This window comes from Motacilla alba, chromosome 4 (genome assembly GCF_015832195.1).
Source record: "Motacilla alba alba isolate MOTALB_02 chromosome 4, Motacilla_alba_V1.0_pri, whole genome shotgun sequence".
Taxonomy (NCBI): domain Eukaryota; kingdom Metazoa; phylum Chordata; class Aves; order Passeriformes; family Motacillidae; genus Motacilla; species Motacilla alba.
This window is the reverse complement of record NC_052019.1, coordinates 2,801,521-2,824,669: the sequence shown is the minus strand read 5'-3', so window position 1 is coordinate 2,824,669 and position 23,149 is coordinate 2,801,521. Positions and strand designations below refer to the sequence as shown.

General features: G+C 51.6%; 1 protein-coding gene across 6 annotated transcripts in view; it reads left to right on the top strand.

Annotated features, from left to right (window-relative positions):
- Nucleotides 1-22,012, top strand: part of RNF24 (ring finger protein 24) — a 29,352-nt gene extending 7,340 nt beyond the window's left edge. For 3 of the 6 annotated variants that reach the window (XM_038135097.1, XM_038135091.1, XM_038135094.1), the window contains exons 2-7: nucleotides 1,196-1,278; nucleotides 10,535-10,684; nucleotides 16,145-16,187; nucleotides 17,057-17,098; nucleotides 19,091-19,170; nucleotides 20,687-22,012. In XM_038135097.1, the coding sequence (XP_037991025.1) occupies nucleotides 10,542-10,684; nucleotides 16,145-16,187; nucleotides 17,057-17,098; nucleotides 19,091-19,170; nucleotides 20,687-20,825 (447 nt within the window). In that variant the 5' untranslated portion in view covers nucleotides 1,196-1,278; nucleotides 10,535-10,541 and the 3' untranslated portion in view covers nucleotides 20,826-22,012. Of the gene's footprint in view, nucleotides 1-1,195; nucleotides 1,279-7,559; nucleotides 8,165-8,251; nucleotides 9,217-10,534; nucleotides 10,685-16,144; nucleotides 16,188-17,056; nucleotides 17,099-19,090; nucleotides 19,171-20,686 lie in introns of those variants that run through there. The other 3 variants (XM_038135093.1, XM_038135095.1, XM_038135096.1) reach the window with 3 other exon arrangements.
- The last annotated feature ends 1,137 nt before the right edge of the window (nucleotides 22,013-23,149 follow it).

Genomic DNA, 23,149 nt, shown 5'->3' with positions numbered 1-23,149 from the left:
GCTGCCATCCTTTCAGGCACCTCCAAAAGGAGGGGGTTTAAGACAAGCTGTTGAAACTGGGGCCTTGTTTATACTGAGGTTGGAACTTGAGCCTCTTTAGATTTCTTTTTTGGATGGAATTTAGAAGAGGAAAGAAGTAAGCACTGACAAAAGTTTCATTTCTTTCTTTAAAAACTTCTGTTTTCTAACAAAAGTTGCTTTTCCTCACTAAAGGATCCCCTGAATCCTTCCTGCTTCCTTTAGGTTTGATTTATCTCAGCTATTGATGTTCTGTGCTGGCACATCCAACTTAGTAGCAAACTGCTTTATATCAAACCCCAGATTGCACATTGCCTGCTTCATCTTCTAAATCAAATAATTTATTCTTCAATATTCTGAATCACTCATTGTGAGGGTAGCAGCAGATCTCAGTCTGTTTCCATGAGGGTGCCATGTTCTATTTTTCTTATTAACCCAGGTCCTTACCACACATTTGTGTGGATGAAGGTGCTGCATAGCTGGGCACAACTTGGGTTTTGTTGTTCATAGATTTTTCTTTTTATTCTTATTATTAAAATGTTGTTTTCCTAGGCCAGTGCAGAACAAATCAGGTGGTTGGGATGATTTTTTTTCAGCTGAAGCATCCATTTCCATAAAAGTTGGAGCCCAAAGATGAGTCGTGAAGCCCTGGCAGGTTGCTTGCCCAGGATGGGATCCTGTCTTGAGCCTGCTGTGGATGGACTGATCAGGCTTGTCTTGGATACCCACATCATTCCAGACAACCCTCTGCAGCACTGGGCTGGAAATCCCCCCTTTCCACCCCAAAACCAGCCCGGATGCAGGTTTCTCTGTGAGAACTCGCTGTGTGGCAGCCATCTCTGCGGGCTGCTCCGTGCTTTTGTTTACATCTGGTAGAAAACTTCTTAAATTTCCTGGCAAGGGAGTAAGTCTAATCCTTTTCAATGAGATCAAGGGATTAGTGTCTCAGATGCTTATAAAATTGTGAGGATTAGCCAAGCCTCCCCCCCATTCTTCCTATGCCACGTAACATCATCGCTGTGTTTTAAAAGGGGATCTCTTGTGCTGTTACCAAGAGCTGAAGCAATTTCTGGGAGCCTCTGCAAATCCAAGCGTTTTAAAACCATGTCTTCATCCTCTCCCTTGCTCCCTCTGGATTTTTGTGCAATTTTTAGGGTGTTTTTCTCTTTTCTTCCAGCATCCCTGGTACCAAAGCACGGTAGCTGTTCAAGCAGATACGTTGGGTTTGCGTGGCTTGGCTGCGTTGCGGCGCCCGTGCAGGTAAGTAGGGAGCTGAGCCCAAAGTTTTCCTTCACAGAGACTTATTCCCATCTTGAGAGGACCAGATCCCAAAAAAACGTGTTATTTCACGAGTTTGCCCCTCATTTCAAAGCATTTGGGCTTTTGTGGTCCATCCCCAGAGGGGAACGGTGCTTCTGGGATGCTCTCACCTCAACTCTTGGGAGCAGGGTGAAACTCCACACACCCACATTCCTGCATCCTCTTAATTACAACCTGCACTTTCATTAGGACTTGCTCCCTAACCAGCTCACAGGGAGCTGACAGGGAGGAGGGTTGAGTTCAAACCCTGTTGCCTCTCCCCTCAGGGCACTTTTTAAATGCCTTTTCTCCCGGGTCGATGGCTGCGTGGTCGCTTGACCTGTGTGAGCAAAGCGATCCCGAACTGCCGAGTGGTAAGAGCTGGGAGCCAGGAATTCCTGGCCCCGACCCAGCAGAGTTTCAGAGGCAAGCTTTTAAATATATACAAAGACAAGCTCATAATTTCCACTCTACTAATGAGGCCACGGCGTTTTCATTGAAATGTGCCAATGGGCGCCGCGGTGGTATTTTAGCAGCCTTGTACTGTGAATCCAAATGTGATTTAACATGGCAGCCCCCACAGAGCTGAGGAAAACCAGCTTCTCCCGCTGAATTTCAATGATGCTGCTCAGCAGCACCTCCCAAAAATCCCCTCGGTGGTGGGACCTCTCCTTGTGACAAAGCTTTCCCCCCCCCCCCACATTGGTTAAAGTAGGAATGGGTTGAAAGGGGATATTTAGGAGGGGAAAGTCTTAATTTAAAGCCTGGGTTTAACAGATGTGTGGCTGGCTAGTGCGAGGTGGCGATTTAATAAGCGGGCTGGCCAGAAATATCATTAAATTGTAGTAAAAAAATGGAACGTGAGGGCTCCAGACATCATGTTCTCTCTTGACCTTTAAAAAGCCACTCGAAGCTGCCAGCCTGCTCGTTGCTAAGCCACCTCCTTAGTGCCACTCATATATTTTCCCTTCTAGTAGGCAATTCAGCACCCAGGAATTCGTGGAGATCTGACAGTAAACTGTTACACGCCTGAAATTCCCACTGGTGGTTTTTAGCTTTGTAGCCTTGAAGCATTCGGAAAATATTTAGCAGGTTTTGTTCAGTCAGTTGCAAGAAAAATGTAAATTTTACATAACTCACAGAAGGTGTTTGGTTTTTTTTTTTGTTTTGTTTTGTATTTTTTAACAAGTCGTGCATCAGCAGCACAGCTGTAAATTGGGGTTTTGCTTATTTAGGGCTCAATTTTTGAGGAACCCCTGTAAGAAGCAGCATCCCTGGGCAAAGAAGGGGTGCGGGCAGATGATGTTGAAAATTTACATCTGGTTGTCCATCACCTGCTGGTTACAGACCCCTGGGATATGGGTACACCTGAATTTTAGACTCACAGAATCATGAAATGGTTTAGGTTGGAGAGGCCCTTCAAGGCCATCTTGTTCCACCACCCTGCCATGGGCAGGAACACCTTCCACTAGACCAGGTTGCTCCAGTGTGGCCTTGAACATTTCCAGGGGTAGGGAATCCACAACCTCTCTAAACAGCCTGTGCCAGTGCTTCACTAAGATCCCTTCATTTTCTGCACCCCACTAAGGTCAGGCCACAATTCCAGGAGAAGAGGGAAGGATGGTAACCCATGGCATCACCCTTGGTGCTGAGACTGTGACAGAGGAGGAGAAGCATTTGTTGGTTGGTGAATGTTTCTCTCCAAGCACCTCACTTGGTTGTGCAAGTCTGGGTGTGGACAAGTTCCATTTTCCATTTCCAACTAAATTTTGAGGGGTTTTTCATCCTTGCAGTCACCTTTGTTGTGCCAGTCCCATAGAGGTGAAGCAGTTTTTGTCCTGTTTCCAGATGACTCCTAGGAGGTTTTTTGCTGGACTCTGTAAAGTGTTGCAAAACCATTCCAGTCTCTATTAGCAAGGGAGAAGGAAGGATAAAAAAAATGTTCCCCTAAATCCCATTACTTGGGTCAAAACCAGGAAAGGGTGGGCTGTCTGTGCAGCTCATTTTTTTGGGAATATTAGGAAAAATTGGAAACAGCAGTGATGTGGCATTGGTGTGAATTCCCAGCAGGCTGGGGTTTGGGATTGTCTGGGTTTTCCTGAAGCCTTTTTCAGGCTGTCAGGATTGTAAAATACAAACCTGGCTGGATCAAAGGGGGTTTGGGGGAACGGCTGCTCTGTGGGATTTGTTTAGGGACTTTTTTACCCGGTATCCAGTCACCAGCTTTTTCACTCTTCTCCATCCAGCTACCTCTTCTTCTTAATTTTTCCCTCAAATATAAATGGTGCAATTAAAAGGGTGCACGGAGTGCATTCCTGAGGACTGAAGCCCAGAATCCAGCAGCATAAAGAGGAATTCTTCCCTCTCTGGCCTCATGCTGCTTTTCCACCACAAGGCTTTACAGCCATCTGGATCCCCTTTCAGATTATGCCCCCCCTCACAAAAATCCATAACCTAGCAACCTTATTTAGTGTCAATGAGATCCTTCTGCCTTCCTGTTCCCAAATTGTGCTTGGCTCCTCCGGCTGCCTGTATAGGATGGCTGCTGGCAGCTGTGATCCCATCACTGCTTCAGGGTGCTCGTCTCCAGCAGGGTTTTGTAGGATTATTGATCCCTGTGTGTGTTGCACTGCTCATTATTTTTTTCCCTTTTTAAAGGAGCTTAGGAAATGGGGGGGAAAAGGGGGTTTAGGAAGTTGTTTAATCCATCTGCTTCTCAGTATTAGAGTGGAGAGGGCAAGTTGCTCCTTGGCTCCATGGAAAGTGATTGGTTTCGGTTCAGCCTGAAGACGACTTAATCAAAGTGGGATTTTTTTTTTCCTTCCAGTTGTGATATTTTGGGAGTCCCCATTGCTTCCCACAGCTCTGTGTCATCACCCAGGAATTTTCAAATTCCCTGGAGTGTTTAACACCAATTTCTCTGCTCTGACCCTTCAGCAGCGTAGGCTGAGTGTTTCTCATGGAGTTTCCAATTTGTGTTCCCCGAGGAACCTCTTTATTGGGGAGCACTGTGAATGAGGAAAACCTACCACAAATGAAGGTGGGAGGTTATTCCCACTTGCCTGTACTCTCATTGCTCTTTTTGGGCTAAAATACACTCAAATTTAGTCATGTTTGTCCCACCACCATCAGCCCATAAAGGGAAGTGATGGCTCCTGCCTCCTCTTTTCACCTCAGGAGTACAAAGAGGGCTGGGGGCAGGAGGAGGCAGCAGCACATCCTTTCCCACCACACTTTTGGGAGGAAGAGTGAGCTCACCAGGTCGTGACGTTGGAAATGCATGCCAGGAAAAGGGGGGAAAAATAATTACAAATCCCCAAGGCCAAAGGGGAAAAATTCCTCAAGTGTTATTTCATCTCCGAGCAGTGAATTGAGCTGTCCTTGGGCAGCTCGTGTGAGCCTTTCCGAGAGAGGCGCTGCCAGCTCTGCCCCAAGCCCTCCTGGGAAGTGATTCCCAGCTCTCATTCCTGATGGGAGCTCGGGTAGGGCTCTCCTCCAAACTCTGCTTCCCCCTCCTCCAGACTGTGTTAAATCATGCTATTGATTTTTTTTTTCTATTTATTTTTGCCTGTTTTCCTGGAACTTGCAAAATCAGCCCTGAGCAAACCTCTGGTTTGCTTTTCCAACAGCGCTGGGAGAAAGAACTTGACTTTACAGTGGGTGATGGGAGCTGCAGCTGACCCATTTCTGCACGTTTCTCTGCCAGTGGTAGCAAAAACATTTTCCCACTTAAAGGTTCTCTTCAGTTTTAAAGTTCTGGGATTAATTGTTTCTTCAACTGCCTGGAATCAGAAGGACTTGCTGGAAGTTGCAGCGGTACAGTCGTGCTGCCGGATGTTGCTTTCCTCAGACTTTCCTATTTTTTTCCAATTGCTTTGTCGTGTTGTCACATCACTTTCTGTGTCCCCTGCCTGGAGGCAGTGGAGAGGGTTAAGGTTTTGTGTTTGGTGTCAGCCAGCTGGGGAACACAGCCAGGAAATTTCCTGATTCCAGTTCAAAAAAAGCATCGGATCCGCTCTCAGGGAGGAGGGATCAAAGGTCCAAAGCCCTTTGTGCTTGGAGGTCAGTTTGGTTCCTTGGATGTCCAGGCACACAACTAAAACCCACCAGCACCCCCGAGGCAGCAGGCAGCCAAAATGGGTGAAACAAATGGGTTTTTGTACTGTTTGACACCCAGAAGTTCTTTCTGATGCTGTGATGGTACTGCATCACCCCAGCCAAGTTTGCTGGATCCTGCTACAACTCTGCCTGTGGTGTGAGGGACCTGTTGGGATGTTCCCTCTTCCCTAATCAATAACCCTGCCAAGCCTTGCACCATCCCTCACGTTCCTCCATTCCCTGCCAGGTTTGTGGAGTGGAGGATCTGGGCCAGGTTGGATGCTCGGAGCTGGCACTGGATGTGGCATCCCCACGGTAGCATCGTAGCTCTTTGAAATTGCATCATGCCAAGAGGTTTTGTTTTCCCCCCATGCTCAATCCTGTTGTTCCTTGGTTTTGGACAGCAAAGGCCATCACTCCTGGCTGGAGGAGCCCTGAGTTTTCCCCACAGTCCATGCCAGGCAGAGGTGATGCAGCTGTGTGGCATCCCTGGGGCGACGGCGATGCTGCTTTGGGGCTGGCTCTGCAGCTGCCTGTGATTTTCCCATCGCCACGCTGCGGATCCTGGCGCTGGACCAGCTCCAGAGGCTGAGCTGAAGGAAATTCCTTCCAGCTGCTTGAGGTCAGGGCTTCGCTTTGCTTTTGGGGTCCACGAGGGGGATTTTTTGCCTGCAAGTTAAACGAGGGCGTCTCCGGCTGCTGCTTCTTAACACCTGGAAGAATCTTTTTCTTTTAAATATTATCCTGTTAGCCACAGCCATTAAATAACCTTCCTCTTGTAGAATCATTCCATGGAAGAATACCCTGCTTTGCAACACAGCTTGGGCTGTTTCAGAAAGGTCTTGTCAGCTGCTCCCAGTTTAACTTTCAACCAGTTAATAACGCTTTTGGTTAAACCTGTCTGAAACACGTTGCGAAACGCCTTTGAAACTCGAGACGCCGTTCACGCCCGCTTGAAACCTTTCCCATCGATAAAATATTCCAGCATGGAGTTTGGCCACGGCTTAGCATTCGCTTTTCCCTGAGATTCGTGGTTTTTCAGACCTGCCTGTGTCTGGCTCTGCTGGGTGTTTGAAGCTCAGTGTTTCCTGGAGATGGGTTGGCTTTGCCAGCCTGGCCGGTGGGATGCCCGGACCACCAGCTCCAGCCACTTAATGGCTGAGGAGATTCAGTCTACGTTTGCTTTGAACCCCTGTGGAGAAAGTTGTTTGTCTTGAAAACATAAAGTAAATCCCTCTAAAAACAGTTTATTTACAAAAGCAGAGGCAGAAGCCACTGCTGCACCCAGCATGTGGGCTGTATTTAGGTGTGAGGATGCACAGCACATGCATGGCCCCTTTATGCACTGATGTTATAAATAAATAATAATAATTTTTTTGGAAAAGGACAAGCAGCTCCTTTTAATAAGTAAAACCCCAAGAAGGAGCACACAGTTCCAATCCATGTGGCAAAGCAGCAGGAAAGCAAAAATCTGCAGCTTTCGGCCCGTGGCATTGCTTTAAGTGGCATCCCTGGTGTCACCCCCTGGCTTCAGGGGCCACAGCTCTGCCTCGCTCCCCTCCTCCTCCCTGCCTCAGTTTCTCCACCTGTGAGAAGACAATTGCATGCTTTATTAATCCCTGTGAGATCTCCTGAGGAACGCTCTGGGTACGAGGCTGGCTCCACGTATTAAGGGCTTGCTGTGGCTCTAATGGGGATTAATTTGGGACGTGGCTTGGTGAGGTTTACCTTTCACAGCCCAACTGTAATCAAAGCCCTGCCACGCTGGAGCTCGCTGACCTGTGACACTCCCTTCCTTGGCTGCTCGATGGGCTATTAACCAGCACTTTGGCTTTTAATTAAAGCTGGGTTTTGTCCTCCTTGGAGAAATGTGGATGTGCTTGGCCCCACGTTGCTGAGTCATTGCAGGGTGTAAGGAAGGAGATGTGGAGCTCAGGTTGTTCTGCCGTTTGTGGCTCTCTGCATCCCAGGACAAGGAACCATTGCTCCTTGCTATTTTTCACAGAATCATGGAGTGATTGGGGTTGCAAGGGACCTTCCATAAAGACCATCTCATTCCACCCCCTGCCATGGGCAGGGACACCTTCCACTATCCCAGGTTGTTCCAAGCCCCATCCAAGCTGGTCTTGAACACTTTTTGGGATCCAGGGGCAGCCACAGCTGCTCTGGGCACCCTGTGCCAGTGCCCCCTTTTCTATGTACAGCCTGTGTCCCCCATCCCAGGGGTTTCAGGGACCTGCTGGAGGCCATGGATGCCCCACTAGCATCATTTCCCTGCTCTGAGATGCCTTGACCATGGAAGAGCAACAGGGAGGCTTTTGTTCTGCACCAGAAACTTTTCATCCTTCTTTATGGCTCCTTTTTTATTTCTTTTGGCTGCGCCCTTGCAAATCTGAAGCAGCTTAAAATACAGTTCCTCCCCCCAACTCCCCTTAAAAAAAAAAAAAAAAAACCAACCCCAAAGCTTGGCTGCTTGAAATCATCAGATTTCACTGGAGTCTTTTAAAGTTAACAGTTTCCTGGATCCTGGGCAGACTAACTGATTTTTCCCCTTTAACCTCCGTGTTTTTTGCTGTAACGTTTCTCAGCTGTTGCAGCAGGAGGGAGGGAGGATCAGGGCAGCTCCAATGTGGAGAAGGTTATTTCACACAGGGGTCGGATGAATCTGGTGTGGGATTCCCTGGATTTGCACCACAGGGGACAGAAGGGTTGTCCCCAGGAGGCTGAGCCCCCGCGACATGGCTGGCAGGTGGGTCATGGCTGCATTCGTGACGTTCTTTTGGGGCAAAATATTAGGGAAGTGGTTCCATTGGAGAGGATAGTGGGGTGCTGGGGGTTGGTCTGAGCTCTGTTTCTGCTGACTGTTTATTTGCTGAGGGCTGTGATGGTTCCTAGCTGTGCTCATGGATGTGGGGACTGCTGCAAGAGCAGCACAGCTCAGGTGCACACGAGCATGAGGAATTTTTCTGGCTTCATGGGATTTGCTGCCCCAAATGCAGCCTTGGGTGTTCCTTACCCACGGAATCTCTTAGTGGGATTGCTGAGAAGAGCATCACAAGTTAAAAGAAGGGAAGAAAAGCTGCAGTCCAGAGCTGGTTGGTTTTGTCGCCTGTCCTCCAAGAGTTGTTTCTCCTTCCTTACCTGGAGCTTTCCCAGACTGAGCACGTTTCTCTGGGGTGCTTGAGGAGCTGGAGGCAGCCAGCCTTGGCCAAAGGCAGTGATTATCAGCCCGAGGGCGAGGTGGGGCAGCGTCCTCCAGCTGAAACATCCTCATGCCACCAGCGTGACCGAGGGGAGCCCCTGACCCGTCCCAAACCCCTCTGACCCAGCGGGACTGAAACCCGAAGGCAGCCCCGAGCTGCGCATTAACTCCGCCGGGGCTGGGAACAAAGGTTTGGGGGCTGGGAACAAAGGTTTGGGGGCTGGATCGGGCTTTTTAAAATTTATTTGCAAAGCAAACCAGCTCAGCTGAGCGGAACAGGCGTCGGTGGAGGAGCGTGAGCTGCCGGGTGGTTGCTGGGCTATAAAATCCCATCCCCACCAGCGCTGGCAGGGGGATGTGCCGGCTCTCCGAGCTCTCGGAGCGTTTCCACGTTGGCCAGGAGAGGTTCTGAACATGCGTGTTGGTCTCTGGAGGCTTTAATCAAATCCAGGCTTTACCAGAAATCGCCTCGAAACTTCCAGCGAGCTGAGGAAACTGAAAGCAGCCGGAGCAGGGAGGCTCCCGGGCGGGTGTTGGGGGCTGGCAGGGATGTTGCCTTCAGCAAGGGGATAGTCCCGGTGAGGCAGCCGGGATGAAAGGTGAGTCTGCTCCCCGTGGGAAGCCAGAGGAAAGCCCACGGGGTTTGGCAAAAAAAGGGTTTTCCTCAAGGGGGGAAGTGTTTGGGAGTGAGGATGCTGCTTGAAGGGACTCTCAGAGGACACTTGGATTTTGGAGCATTGCTCCCTGGCATGTGTGGGTTCAGATCCTGTGGTTTCCCCGCCGTCTTCCCACCCCGTGCAGAACGAGGAGCTGTGCAATTACTGCGCCGTGGAAAACTCCCCGCTCCAGGGGAGGGTTTTGTTATCCTTTGGTGATTTTATTTGGGAAACAGGGCTCAGACTGCAGGTACTTTCCTTGCTTGTAAAACTTCATCGCACGTTGCTCTCCTGTGGGCAGAAGGGAAAACAAGGTGTATTTTTAACTTCCTTTTCTAAGCTGGGGGCAGGGGAACTTTATGCCTGGCCAGCAACGGTTGTGATCATCTGAGGGTGAACGGTTCAGAGAATGATAGGAAGATAAGAGATAATTAATAAGAGCAATTAAAATGCTGGGGGAGAGGATTTGCTGAAATCGTTGTCCCAGACAGCTGCTCGGGGTTTAATTGGGGCTCTCCAAGGGAAGGGAGGTTTTGGTCACGGGTCCCAGACGTGGGATATGACAGCCAAAATTGCTGCCTCTTCCTCTTGGCCGGCTCTCGCTGGTGCCTCGGGGCTTTCCTGGGGGGAAGGAGCCTGGGGCTGTGCTGAGGAGTACAGCTGAAACCTGCAGAAGTGCTCTTCAACCACCAAACCTGCTTCTCAGATGGGAAAACAAGCAAAGCCTCCTTTACAGAGTCCATAGTCTCCCCGTAATTTCTCTCAGCTGCACTGCTTTGTGTCCTGGGAATGTCCTTGTCCTCTTCCTTTTCATCTTTGATGATTTTGGTGGGGGACTTCTATGGAATGAGGAGTCAGTCTTAGAAACCACTGGAGGGGAAGGGAAGGCAAACTTTCTCCAAGGTTTCCTGGCTGCTTTCAGTATTTTTACCAAGTTGCTGTGGGGTTTGAGGGACACTGGCTGCAGCTGGGGCTGCTTGGATACAATTCCCACCCTCTGTCTCATCCAACTTGAAGGATGATGTGTGAAAGGAAAAGAGCTGGAGGAGAAACTCACAGTGGGAGAAGGAAAATCCCAGCCCAGCTGATCCAGCCCTGCTTTATTTTCAGGGTTACCAAGGTGGGAACTTGGTTTTGGGCAAGGAGGGGGAGGATGAGTGAGGGGTCATCTCCAGCCCTCTCCACATCCATTCAGGGGATGGTCTGCAAAGTGCATCCCTGAGGAATGTCACATCCATGTGCTTTCTCCCTCTCTCCACAGCCTACCCATGAGCTCAGACTTCCAGCATTACAGTTTCAGGATGCCGAACATCGGGTTCCAGAACCTTCCTCTCAACATATACATCGTGGTTTTCGGCACAGCCATCTTCGTCTTCATCCTCAGTTTGCTCTTCTGTTGCTACTTGATCAGGTAAGGGAATATTGTAAGGGAATGTTCCCCAAGAGCTTCCCTGCTTCCAGGCCCATCACTCATCCCCCCATCCCAAAAAGAGGATGGCAGCACCTTATTTCCTTGGCAGCACCCATTTCCTTGACACATCTTAACGTCAACCTGATGGTCCCCCAAAGCAGTCACATTAGCCACTTAAAACCAAGAGATACACATTTGCTAATGAAGGTATGGAACTGTGGTCAGCTTCTCAGAAAACCTGGAAAGGGATGTTTCATGGTCCCTGCTTTCTGCTTAATGTTTCAACACATTTCCCTCTGTAATGAGTAACTCGTGTCCTGCGTGCCTAAGGAATGTTTAATACCTGCTCCGTTGCTTATTGAACACAAATTGCTCCTTCAGCGGCACAGTTTGGAGATTAATGATGCAGAGTTGATGTGCTAATCTGAGCAATGGGGGAGCAGGACGGCAGGGTTAAAGGTTCTTCCAGTTTGGGGCTTGTTTTAATTATTTTATGGGCCATTGGGGAGATTGTTGGGCTGTTCATTGAGAGGAGAAACTCTTCCTGATGGAAGGAAAACGAGGCAAGTGGGGAAAAACCACAGTGCCTGAGAATCAAGGTGGTGATGGAGATGAGTTGTGCTGATAACCCAAGATGGGAGGCTGGCTGTGCTTCAGCCTGTGCCTGGGAGCAGAGGTATTATTCTGCCAGCAATGGTACCCAAAATTCTGCATTCCCAGAGCTCTCCTCTCCAGCTTTTCCATCCCCTTTCCTTCCCCTCTGTGTTTCCAGCTGGCCCCAGCTCCCTGGCTGTGCTTCCATCACATCCCTTCTCTGCGTTCCTGTAAAACAAGTACCCAGTCTCTCCTTGCACCACAGCAGCCAGTCCCACCAGGTCATCTGTCCAGTGGGTGTTAAAAATACTTTATCCTGCTCTTGTAGACCAGGGAAACGAGATTTCAATGTCAGCCTTCTAAATACTGGATAATTCCCACCCCTTTTCAGTTCTGTGTGAAGCAAAACCTCATAAAACATGCAGACGAGCCCAAACCCAGGTTTACCGAGGGGTGATTGGGCTGCTTGGCCATCATATCTTAATTTTTTTTTCCCACAACTATGAAAACAGTGTTTTGAAGGTGTATGAAAATAGAGCAGAGGTGTTCAGAGGGCTCAAGGACTTGTTTTGCTCAGGTGGAGCTCGAGTCTATATGGCTCACTTAGAAAATTGCAGAGGTGTTTGGACTTTAAGAGTATTTTCCTGGGCACTCGCTGGGTGTGTTATGCCCCAAAGAAGGAATAACAAGGAGTAATGTCTGGAAGGTCAAGCCAGAAAATCTTTAAATTTAGAAGCTGGAGGCGTGTTGTAAGAGAGAGAGGGTGAGTAACCGGTGAGAGAAGCCAGCAAGGAAGTGGCAAGTCCTCTGTCTCCTCACGTCTTTAAATCAAGACCGAGGACCTTTCTGGACTAGACGTTTTGGCTCCTGTTCCCGAGGTGCTATTTAGCAACCCATGATAGATGTGGAGTTGGATTAGGTCATCCAGTGATCCTTTATAGCCCGAAACCCTAGAGAGACTCCTTCAGCCCTCCTCCCTCAGCTCTTTTATTGGCAGAACAGAACCAAAACAGGATCCTCCAGCCCCCCTTGGGGAGGGTTTTGCCGTGCCGTGGGTTTTAGCTGTGCCAGTGTCCCAGGAGCATCCACCTCCACGGAAGCTGCTCTGTAATCTCAGCTCGTCTGGGATATAAAAGTCTGAATTTTGGAAGCATTGTAGGTGGACAACAGGATGAGGACCACCCACCTGCGAGGGCAGAGAGACCAACAGAAGGACAGGGTGGTCTCCTCCAGAGCTCCAGGGCTCTGCTTCCATCCGTGGGGGTTCTTTGCAGGTAACAGCAGCTCCTGGCTTTGCCATAGCATCAACACAGCCCTTCTCTCCCTCCTCTCACATAACTCCACATCTCCAAATATTTGGCAAACACCAAGCAAGGCTCATGACACCACCCTCAGGCCCTGGTTCTCATTTCCTGCTCTGGATCAGAGCAGCCCCTGCAGCTCTCCCTGAATCCCCAGCTGGGCAGGCATCCGGAGTGTGGAAGAGCCAATATCAGATGTATTCACCCCAAATCACAGAGCTGGTGGCATTAAATAAAAGATGTGCTGGGGAAGGAGAGGACATGGGCTGTGCTTTGCAGCTGTGTCAATAAGGGCTGTGCTGCCTGCTCCAAGGGAAGGAGAAGTGACATTTTTAATTGGATTGGCTCAAAAGAAGAGTCCAGTTTCACAACAAAAATCATCACTGCCTGTGTATTGTTCATGTGAACCTTGAGCTTTTCTGGTGCTGCAAACCACTCAGGTCAGAGCTCGGGTCCCTCATGGCTGCTGCCTCTGCTTGGCAAAATGACAGATAAAAAAGGAAGAACAAGGAAATGAGATTTTGCAGGCAGCTGTGTCTGATCTCTGGTGAATTAATGAAAGTGATAAACTCATGTTGCCTTTGGTCCCATCAAACCCAGTGCAGAAGGATGCTGAGCTGAGCAATGCCACCCCCACTGTGGGTCAATTCTGCAGCATCCTCTCTCTGCCTTTGCTGTGGATCATCCAGGGCTCATCCCTGCCCGGCCTGGAGCAGCTTAAAGTCTCTGGGGAGCTCAGGGTACACAGCACCTAAAAAGTCCTTTTTTTATGGTGTTGTTTCCTTCTGCATTCAGACCTGCCAGGATCCAACACAGTGGTTGGGTTTTGTGTTCAGAGAAAGGAACGGAGCTGGGAAGGGGCTGGAGCACCAGGAGAGGCTGAGGGAGCTGGGAAGGGGCTCAGCCTGGAGAAAAGGAGGCTCAGGGGGGACCCTGTGGCTCTGCACAACTCCTGCCAGGAGGGGACAGCGGGGGGGGTCGGGCTCTGCTCCTAGGGACAGGGACAGGAGGAGAGGGAACGGCCTCAGGCTGGGCCAGGGGAGGGGCAGGTTGGATATTGGGAACATTTTTTCACCCAAAGGATGGTCAGGCATTGGCACAGCTGCCCAGGGCAGTGGTGGAGTTCCTGTCCTTTCAGGATTTAAAAGCCATGTGGATGTGGCACTTGGGGACACGGTCAGTGGTGGCCTTGGCAGTGCTGGGGGAATGGATGATCTTAGAGAGCTTTTCCAACCCAAAGGATTCTGTGATTGCATGAAGAGCCCAAGGAGCCCGGCTTAGCTGGGGACAGCAACACAATGATGGCATAGAAAGCCAGTGCCCAGGACCTTTCTGCTCCTACTATAAAGCATCTAAGATGGAAATCTCAGAGATAAACCTGCCAAACAGTTTTCCTCTGCGTTTTATCCCCGTAGTTGTTCACATGCTGTAGGTGATTCAGTCACCCAGAGAAGCAGGGAGCCCCCACTCCTGCAGGAAGAGATCCCAAAGCCCAGGAGAGGCAGTTGTTCCTTCAGGGAGGGTGACAGCACACAGCAGCAGCAGCCAGGCACTGTGTGGTCCCTTATCTCGGGCAGACATCTGCCAGGCATTCCTGGGGAGTCACAGCACTTGACACCAGACGGATGGAGCCGGCTCCCACGGGGAATAGCGGGAATAGCGCCTGCCAGGATCCGGGGTCTCCTCACACAGCTGCACCAGGCCCCACCAGCGTCCATCTGGCCCAGGATCCTGGCTCAGACAGCAAGGGGGAGCAGGCTGAGCTCGCACGCTTCGGCACCAGATGTGCTCGTGCTGCTTCCCAGATCCTCCAGGGAGGAGGTTTGGGTTTTTTTTGGGAAAATCTCCCTGTGTAGCTCAGCACCAGCCCAGGGCGTTGCAGATCCCTGCTTCCCGGCACATCCCCAGCCAGCTGGTCGCTTCTTCCCCACCACTGCTCCAGGGTGCTCCAGTGGCTTTGGCTCATGGGGGCCAAACCCTTGGTGGCCACTGAGTGGTCCCTGCAGAGGGATGGTGCTTCCCATTCTGGGTGAGTTTTCCCTTGGCTGTGCTCTCCAGCCTCATGCCCTGCTTCTCCCCATCTGGGTTTCATAACCGCCCTCCCAGCGCCGGATCCCTGCCGATCGGGCCGGTTTCATCCTGTTCCCTCTATTGTTCCTGCATCTTCTGCTCATGTTTCTGTTCAGGGTCACTGCCAGAGGGATGAGACCCCAGTCTCCTCCTCCTTCTCTTCCTCCTCCTCCTCTTCTCCTCCTCCTCCTCCCTGCTGCAGTGTTTTCCATGGTTCCGCAGGCGGGTTCCTGCCAGGCAGCATTGCTGGAGCAGGAGGGATGGCTCCCTGTGAAATTTGGGGCTCAGGAGCTTTGTGCATCTCTCCCTGCAGCATTGAAGTGCATTTTTACCCATCCCTCACCTTCTAAGGCCCACAGCATTTTGGGGGAGGGTGGCAGGCATAAGGAAATACTTTTCCATCTCATTTTTATAACTCCCCCACTGCAGCGTGGCAGGGTTGGAAAACCCCCAGAAGCTCAGGTTGAAGCAGTCAGGAATTGCAGACAGCCCTCAAAATATTTTTGGAGAATAGAAATTCCAGGCGAGGGGGTTTCCCATCTGAAATCACTTGGGGCTGACTGGGGAAAATACTCCTATGGCTCTCCAAGCCCTGCAGCCACACATTGACTCTGTATTGAAAGTCCTTGCCCAGCTCTTCAGCCCTGGGGACTTCCCTCCCAAGTTTTCCAAGCACTTTATTAAATGCCATGTCTGGTAATGAGAGGCAATACTGGTTATTTTAATTTTAAGTGTATTTATTTTAGGAGCATAATGGGTTTCTCCAGCCAGAGGATGCCTGTGGAGTGCTCTGCTGGCTCTGACTCTGCAGAGGGGAGGCTGGGCAGGGAGGGGATGGAACCAGCACTTTGCTTGTGGCCTAAAACTCCTGCTGGACTTCCCGCTGCAGCCGGTGTTCTTGGAACAGGCCCATCCCATTCATCTCCATCTCTCACTTTGCTCCCTGAGAGGATGTGGTTTGATTGATCTTAGAATTGAGGATAAAGCTGAGTTTGAGGAACCCAAGCAGCGTGATGGGGGCTTTGGTGGGAAACCTCTGGGCAGGGTCTCCTTCCCTGTCCCTGCTGGAGGGGGAGCAGGGCTTTCCTCAGGTCTGAGCCCCCATGCCTTGGAAAACGGTGCTGCCTTCAGTGTTGGAGTTGTTGCCCTCAGAAGTGGTTGGAAACTGAGGGGATTTATGGCAGACTGTGATTTCCTCACCCACTTTTTCTGATCTTAACTATGTGGTTGATGTCTGCATGGAAAATCAGGGAGGTCAAAAGAGGGATAAGGGAGGAGTTGTGTGTTTTGGGATGGAGACATTGCCCTGCCAGCGACAGGGAAAGCTGGATGTTGCCTGAACGTGTCATTTCCTGTGGCCATTCTCATTTCTGAAATAAAAAATGTAAAATATGACATGTTAAAGCTGGAAAGGAGGGAAGTGGAATGTTTGAGGTATTACAATAATCCTGATTTTTTTTGCCTGACCTCACGTTTCTCCCTGGTTTCATTGCAGGCTCAGGCATCAGGCACACAAAGAGCTTTACGCCTACAAACAGGTGAGATGATCCTCTAACTTTTTTTTCCCCCTTCCCCCTAGTGCCAAATCCATTAATTTTCCTCACGCTGTTCCTCTCCTTGGGAGCTTTCTGGCCCTCAAAGGGCAGTTGTAACACTGAGGCCAATCTGTCCCTGCTGATTTTGTTGTCCCCTACCAGCTGGGCCCCCCAGGACCATCCCTCACCTGCTCATCCACAAATCTCCCAATTTTCCACTGAGGTCCTTAGGGAGGGAACATCTCCACCTCTGGAGCACCTCTCCAGCCTCCCCCACTGCACAGCAGTGATGCCATCACTCCCCCAGTCACCAAATTTAGATTTTGTGGGGTCTGGATCTGCTCCCAGGGTTGGACCTGGCTGCTCCAAATCCCTGAAGCCACAGGGCTTTTCCAGGGAGCAGCTCCATGCAAAGCCCAGCTCTTCCCTGCACCCACCAGTTCAAATTAACACAGCTCAGAGGTGGGTGTCAGGCTGCTGCTGCTTCCACGTCCCGTTTTCTCCAGGATTTGTGGGATTTTCTGCCTCTGACCCCTTGATCTGTGCAGGAAGCTGGATGGAGTCGGGCTGAAGGCACACAGTTGTCCTGCATTTATAGCCCTCTCCAGGTGCTGGGCTTGGATGGAGGGAAAATGAAGTGATAGCCCAGGAGGGTTCAGTCTGAGAGGAAACCTCCTGGATTTGGTCCTTGTGGTTTTATCTTTCCCCTCCTCCTGCCCCTGCACGGGGCCCCTCGTGCTCCCTGGCTGTGCTGGGTTTACTGGGGGGTTTCCAGTTCTACTGGGACACTCAGTGGGATGCCTTTGTGGAGATCTTTCCTGGGAATGCTGATGGCAGAAGCTCTCTCCTGACCCCAGCTCTTTGCCTTGCAGGTCATACTCAAGGAGAAGGTGAAGGAGCTGAACCTCCATGAGGTGAGCACATCCTGGGGCAACAAAAGCTTCCTCTCCCTCCTCTTCCTCACCCTGGGGAGGGGGCAAACCCCCAAATTCAACTCCAGTGGGAGCAGAGCGGGCAGCCAGCTGGGCTTTGGAAATGGGGAAAGATCCTCTGCAAAAGCCTGGATAAAACCCTCTCCCTCCTCCTGGCTCCCCTTGGCTTTTCCTGCATCTTTATTGTTTTTTATTGTGTTCTTCTTATCACGGTGATAAGAAGCCGTGGATAAGGAGAGGCCGAGGCAGTCTGGGCCGTGTATAAACAGCGTCCCTGAGCAGAGACGTCCCCTCTGGCCCCGCCACCGTCGGGGTGTGACAACACCCAGCACAGCCCTGGGCAGGGAAAGCTGAGATCAGGATAAACACGCTCCCCCGGCTCCTGCAAGAGGCAGATCCCTCCTCCCTCCCCGCCCCCCGGGGGCTCAAACACCTTCCTTTATCTCCATGGCCTTCCAGGCTTTTGGGGGCTGAGCGTTTCTATTCACAGCCCATTTTTCCTGATGAATTTGAGCAGGAATCTGCAGAAATCCCACGTCAAAGCGCGGCCTGGATTGATTTATTTATTCCTCTAGAGATAACAAAAATGCCCACCCACATCCGGGCACGAGGCTGCTCATCTGCTCAGCACCAGCTCCAGTTGTTTCTAAACCACTCTTTATTTGATTTTAATCCCCTGGGCAGAGCCCATCCCGCGTTTTATCCCGACCCTCCACTTCCCACAGCCCCCAGGGTAAATCCCAAGGGCCCCGGGGTTGTGAGCAGTCCCTGCTGCAGGCCCCTGTTTCTGATCACTCCCTTTAAACCGACCTGCAGAGGGGTTTTTGTGGCACACAGGCTTCAAAGCACTTCCTGGGGTGAGAAACGGGTTGGAGGAGGGATTTGGGAACGTGCCAGAGCCGGGAATGGCCTCAATAAAGCTCAGCCCTCCTCCTCCACCTCTGTTCCCAGCTGTCTGCAGCTCTCCCAGCTTTTGGGGAGAGCGAGGCCTCTGTGGGGAAGAGGACAGAGCTGTTCAAGCTCTTCCCTGGGACTTGGAAAATCTTCAGCTCAAAAAGATCCCATTTTGGGCATTTGCATTTGGCATTTGCAGGCAGCGTTTCTGGAAAGCAGAGGACAGGGTGGGAATTTTCCAACATGACAGGGCGGCTGCCCGGAGCCCTGCGGAGGGAGAGCTCCCACCCAGCTCTTCCCTCCCTGGCTCTGGCTCTGGTTTTCCCCTTTTCCCATCACTCTGCCTCTCCCAGGCCCTGGGGGAGCTCAGGATGTGTGACCCCAACAGCTGCACCTGGCCCTGCTGCACTGAGAGATCCCAGGCCAGGGAGGGATCCAGGGAAAACCACCCAGGAATACCCAAAATCCCCTGGGATATCCAAAATGAGTCAGCAGGAATTGGCTGTGAGGGTGAAGGAGGTTTTGGCTGAGAAAACAGCCACCAGCTTTCCCAGCCCTGGGACAGGCATGGCACCAATTCCATTGCCTTTTCCCAGAGGTGTCCCTGGGAATGCAGCCAGCCCCAGGGACCGGGCAGCAGCGTGGATCCATCCCCCTGCACCCTAAAACCTCCAACACATCCCAGCTCTGGGGCTGTTCCCTGGAGGCTCCATGGTCCCTTCCAGCAGCAAAGGGAGATCTGAGCCTCAGCCTGCGATCCAGGAGCTTGGGCAAAAAAACTTGGGAAGGCTTTTGGGGAAATTTCATCCCTGTGAGGGTGGTGAGGGAAGTGCTTCCAGAGCAGCTGCGGCTGCCCCTGGATCCCTGGCAGTGCCCAAGGCCAGGCTGGACAGGGCTTGGAGCACCCTGGGATGTGGGAAGTGTCCACAGGGGGCAGGGGGTGACACTGGATGGTTTTTAAGGTCCTTTCCAACCCAAACCATTCCATAATTCCATTACTTTAGCCATCTGGTAGTTTTTATTGGCAAATGCTGCTCCCTGAGCTGCACTGACGTTCCCTGTGCATCCCACCCCCTGCAGATCTGTGCCGTGTGCCTGGAGGAGTTCAAGCCCAAGGACGAGCTGGGCATCTGTCCCTGCAAACATGCCTTCCACAGGAAGTAAGTGTGTCCCACCCCATCCCAGGGCAGGAGGGGCAGGAAAAGCCCCTCTGGGGTCACCTGGGGCACGTGGAGCAGCAGCAGAACTGAGTCACACTTTGGGGAGCTGGGGGTGGCTCGTAGGATGCCCCGTGCTGAGTCAGCACTTGGCCTTGGTGATCCTCATGGATCTCTTCCAAGCCAGTCTGTAATTCCATGAAAAATGTAAATATGGATATTTTATATAGCTGTGGTTTATATAGAGCAAACCCACTAACATTTATGTTACTATTTATAATAATAATAATAATATTATTTTATATAACAGTACTGTATAATATACTATATGCTAAAACTACATCATATCCTACTATATATTAGATATTTTTATATTCTCTGTTTATATACACTATTTATATTTATATATATTTATATTTATTTATATTTATTTTTATTTTTATTTTTATTTATACTATATTTGTATTTATATTTTTATATATTTGTACATTTATATATACACTATACAGTATATATACACTATATATACTGTATATATTATATATATCTATATATAATATAGATTACATTATATTATAACATAAAATTATATATAATGCATAAAATCCATAATAGTATGATTATATCAGAGTTATTTACATAACTTTTATTTTTATTTATCCATACACATTATATACATGATTATGGATTATTGCTATAATATTTACAGATTCTGTGTTTATAATTTCACAGACATCTTTTATGCATATATTTTGTTTATTTTTGGTAGGTGTAGGCAGTTTTGTATCCCTATTATATAAATATAAATATAAATATAAATATAAATATAAATATAAATATAAATATATTATCTATAAATATAAATTATATCTAAAACATATCTATACAAAATCCCTGTATATAAACACAGAGAACCCCCTAAAAAATCCCAATAAAACATAAAGGCACCCAAATGGTGAATTAAAAACTGGGCAGCAGCAACGCTCCAGGGCAGGGCAACAAAGGGGCTTGGGGGGATTTTTACAGCTCCACATCAACGTCAGGTGTGTCCCCAGTGACATCAGGTGTGTCCCCAGTGACGTCAGGTGTGTCCCCACCCATGTCAAGTGTCCCCACGGACATCAGGTGTGCCCCCGGTGATGTCAGGTGTGCCCCCGGTGATGTCAGGTGTGCCCCCACCAATGTCAGGTGTGTTCCCAGTGATGTCAGGTGTGTCCCCACCCATGTCAAGTGTCCCCACGGACATCAGGTGTGTCCCCAGTGATGTCAGGCGTGTCCTCACTGGTGTCAGGTGTGCCCCCATCTGTATCAGCTGTGTCCCCAGTGACGTCAGCTGTGTCCCAGTGATGTCAGCTGTGTCACCGTCAATGTCTGGTGTGCCCCCGGTGATGTCAGGTGTATCCCCACCGATGTCAGGCGTGTCCCCATCGATGTCAGGTGTCTCCAGTGATGTCAGGCGTGTCCCCAGTGATGTCACGTGTGTCCCCATCGCTGACGCCCCGTGTCGCCGTGTCCGCAGGTGCCTCATCAAGTGGCTGGAGGTGCGGAAGGTGTGTCCCCTGTGTAACATGCCGGTGCTGCAGCTGGCGCAGCTGCACGGGAAGCCGGACCCGGGCCCGCCGCAGGGGCCGCTGCCCGGCTCCCAGAACATCGTATAGTCCCTCCCGGGCCGGGCCCGGCCCGCGCCCGCCCGCGGCGCTCGGACACAACCAAAGCACTTCGGCCGCAGCTGAGCAGCCCCGAATCCCGCCGGGATGAAGCCTGGCCTCGGAACCTCCGCCAGGACCAGGAGGGGACTCGGCGTCCTCGGCACGACATCCTTCTTCCAGCACCTCCCTCCCTCCTCCAGCCCCGCGGCCGCCGGGGAGCGGCGCGGTGGCACCCAGCGACCTCCGGGAGCGGCGCGGTGGCACCCAGCGACCTCCGGGAGCGGCGCCAGGGCCCCGAGCCGCGGCAGCTCCTGCCCGGAACGCGGGGCGGACCCCGAGCGTCGCGGCCGGCTCCTGCTCCCTCCTCTTCGCCTTCGGTTCCTTTGCCTTTGCGGCTCCCAGCGGGAAATGGGGTCTCGCCCCTGGAGCTGGGTGTCCCCTCGGCACCCGGTGTCACCCCCGGTGGTGGCCGTGTGGGGTCTCCCGGGTTTGGATTCCCCCACCCTCTCCAGGGTGGCTGCCCCTCCTCCTCGGCTACCTCAGGGGCCCGGAGCTCCTGGAAGGGGCAGCGAGAGCCACGGCGTGGGGGGCAGGCAGAAACCCCGGCCTTGGGGATCTCATCGCGTCGCTTCCAGCCGGGCCCCGGGGCTCCCTGGGCAGCGCTTCCCCTTGCCAAAACACCCAAAGCCCTCCTCAGCGCCTGGGGGAGCTGGGCCACCCCCTGGCCTCTCCGACCGCGGGGTTTGGGTGTCCCCTGCCGTCCTCAGCAGTCGCATTCCCGGCTGGGGGAGGGGGTGTCAGTATTACACGGCAGCGGCTTTCCCGGGCAGGGCTGGGGGGCTCCTGGTGCCGTCCCCCCTCCCAAAAAACCCGGGACTGTTTATGGAGCGTGGAGCCTCATAGACGTGTTTGTACACTACAAATTCTGCAGCAGAATATTTTTTAAAACATTCGCTGGTTTTGGTTTGGTTTTTGGTTTTGTTTTTTTTTTTTTCCCTCTGTTTGTTTGGTTTTTTGTAAGCTCTATTTTTGTATATTTAATTGCTATTTGAAAATTCTAATAATGCGTCTTTTTTGCTAATCACACTCTTCTTAAGGAAAAACCAGGAAAGAAAAAAAAAAAAAAAAACAAACAAAAACAACCAAGAGTTTGCATGTGATTTGACTTGAAATGTAAATAAAAGCAGGTTTTGGAAGCGGGGGTGTGTTTGCAGGGGGTCTGTCCCCCTCCCTTGTTCGCTGTCACCCTGGGGATGTCCCCAGCAGGGGAGGGGCCACAGGGCCGGAAGAGGGGCGGGTTTGGGGTCACATTGTCCGTGTCCCCTTGCCGCAGCAGCATCCCTGTCCCAGAGCAGAGCCCATGGGGACAGCAGCCCATGGGACAGGCTGGCTGCAGAGCACCCCAAAACCCCCAGCCACGGGGGATTGTGCAGGAGCCAGGGGAGCTTCCCTGCTTGGGGGGAGGATATTCCTCCCAAATCCCGGCCCAAACCCCTAATGCCGAGCTCCCGCGGGGCGGGGCAGGATCGGCTCCCGGCTCAGCGCTGCGGGATCTCCGGGGTGCAGCTCCAGCCCCGTTCCCTGCTCACTCTGTTCCACTCCTCCTCTTCCTCGAGGCTTCACCAGGCGGGTGCAGAAGCCCCCTGGGGTTGTGCCCATGGGGGTGGCCGAGCCGGGGTCACCCTGGCTGGGGTCCCGGCAGGAGCCTGGTGTGAAGGGGGAGGCGGGACTCCCGCGTGTCCCGTCCCGCTGTCGCCGTCCCTGTCCCCCATCCCTGCTGCGGGGCTGCTGCCCTCTAGTGCCGGATCCACCTGGACAGCACCCAAAGCACGGAATCCTGCGGATGAGCAGGAACCTTAAATCCCATCCCATTTCACCCCCTGCCGTGGCCAAGCACACCTCCCACCATCCCAGGCTGCTCCAAGCCCCGTCCAGCCCGGCCTTGGGCACTCCCAGGGATCCAGGGGCAGCCACAGCTTCCCTGGGAAATCCATCCCAGGGCCTCCCCACCCGCACAGGGCAGAATTCCTTCCCATTATCCCCTCTCTCCCTGCCCTCCAGCTGAACGTTCTGTTCACCTTCTCCAGAAGGATCCACAGGGACTGTGCTGCCCTTGCAGCCTCTTTTGGGATGATGAGCTCGCTGGGTTCCTTCCCCCTGCTGGGACAAAGTCTGGATCCCCCGCAGCTGCACAGAACAGTTATTTTTGGTGTTCCCACCCCGCAGCTCCTGCTCTGGATTGATGCTGCACCCTCCCCCCCAGTCCCCTTTGTATCAATTAGCAGTAATGAAGTTTTCCATCAAAGCCAGAACCGCTGCAGTTTCCCCAGAAT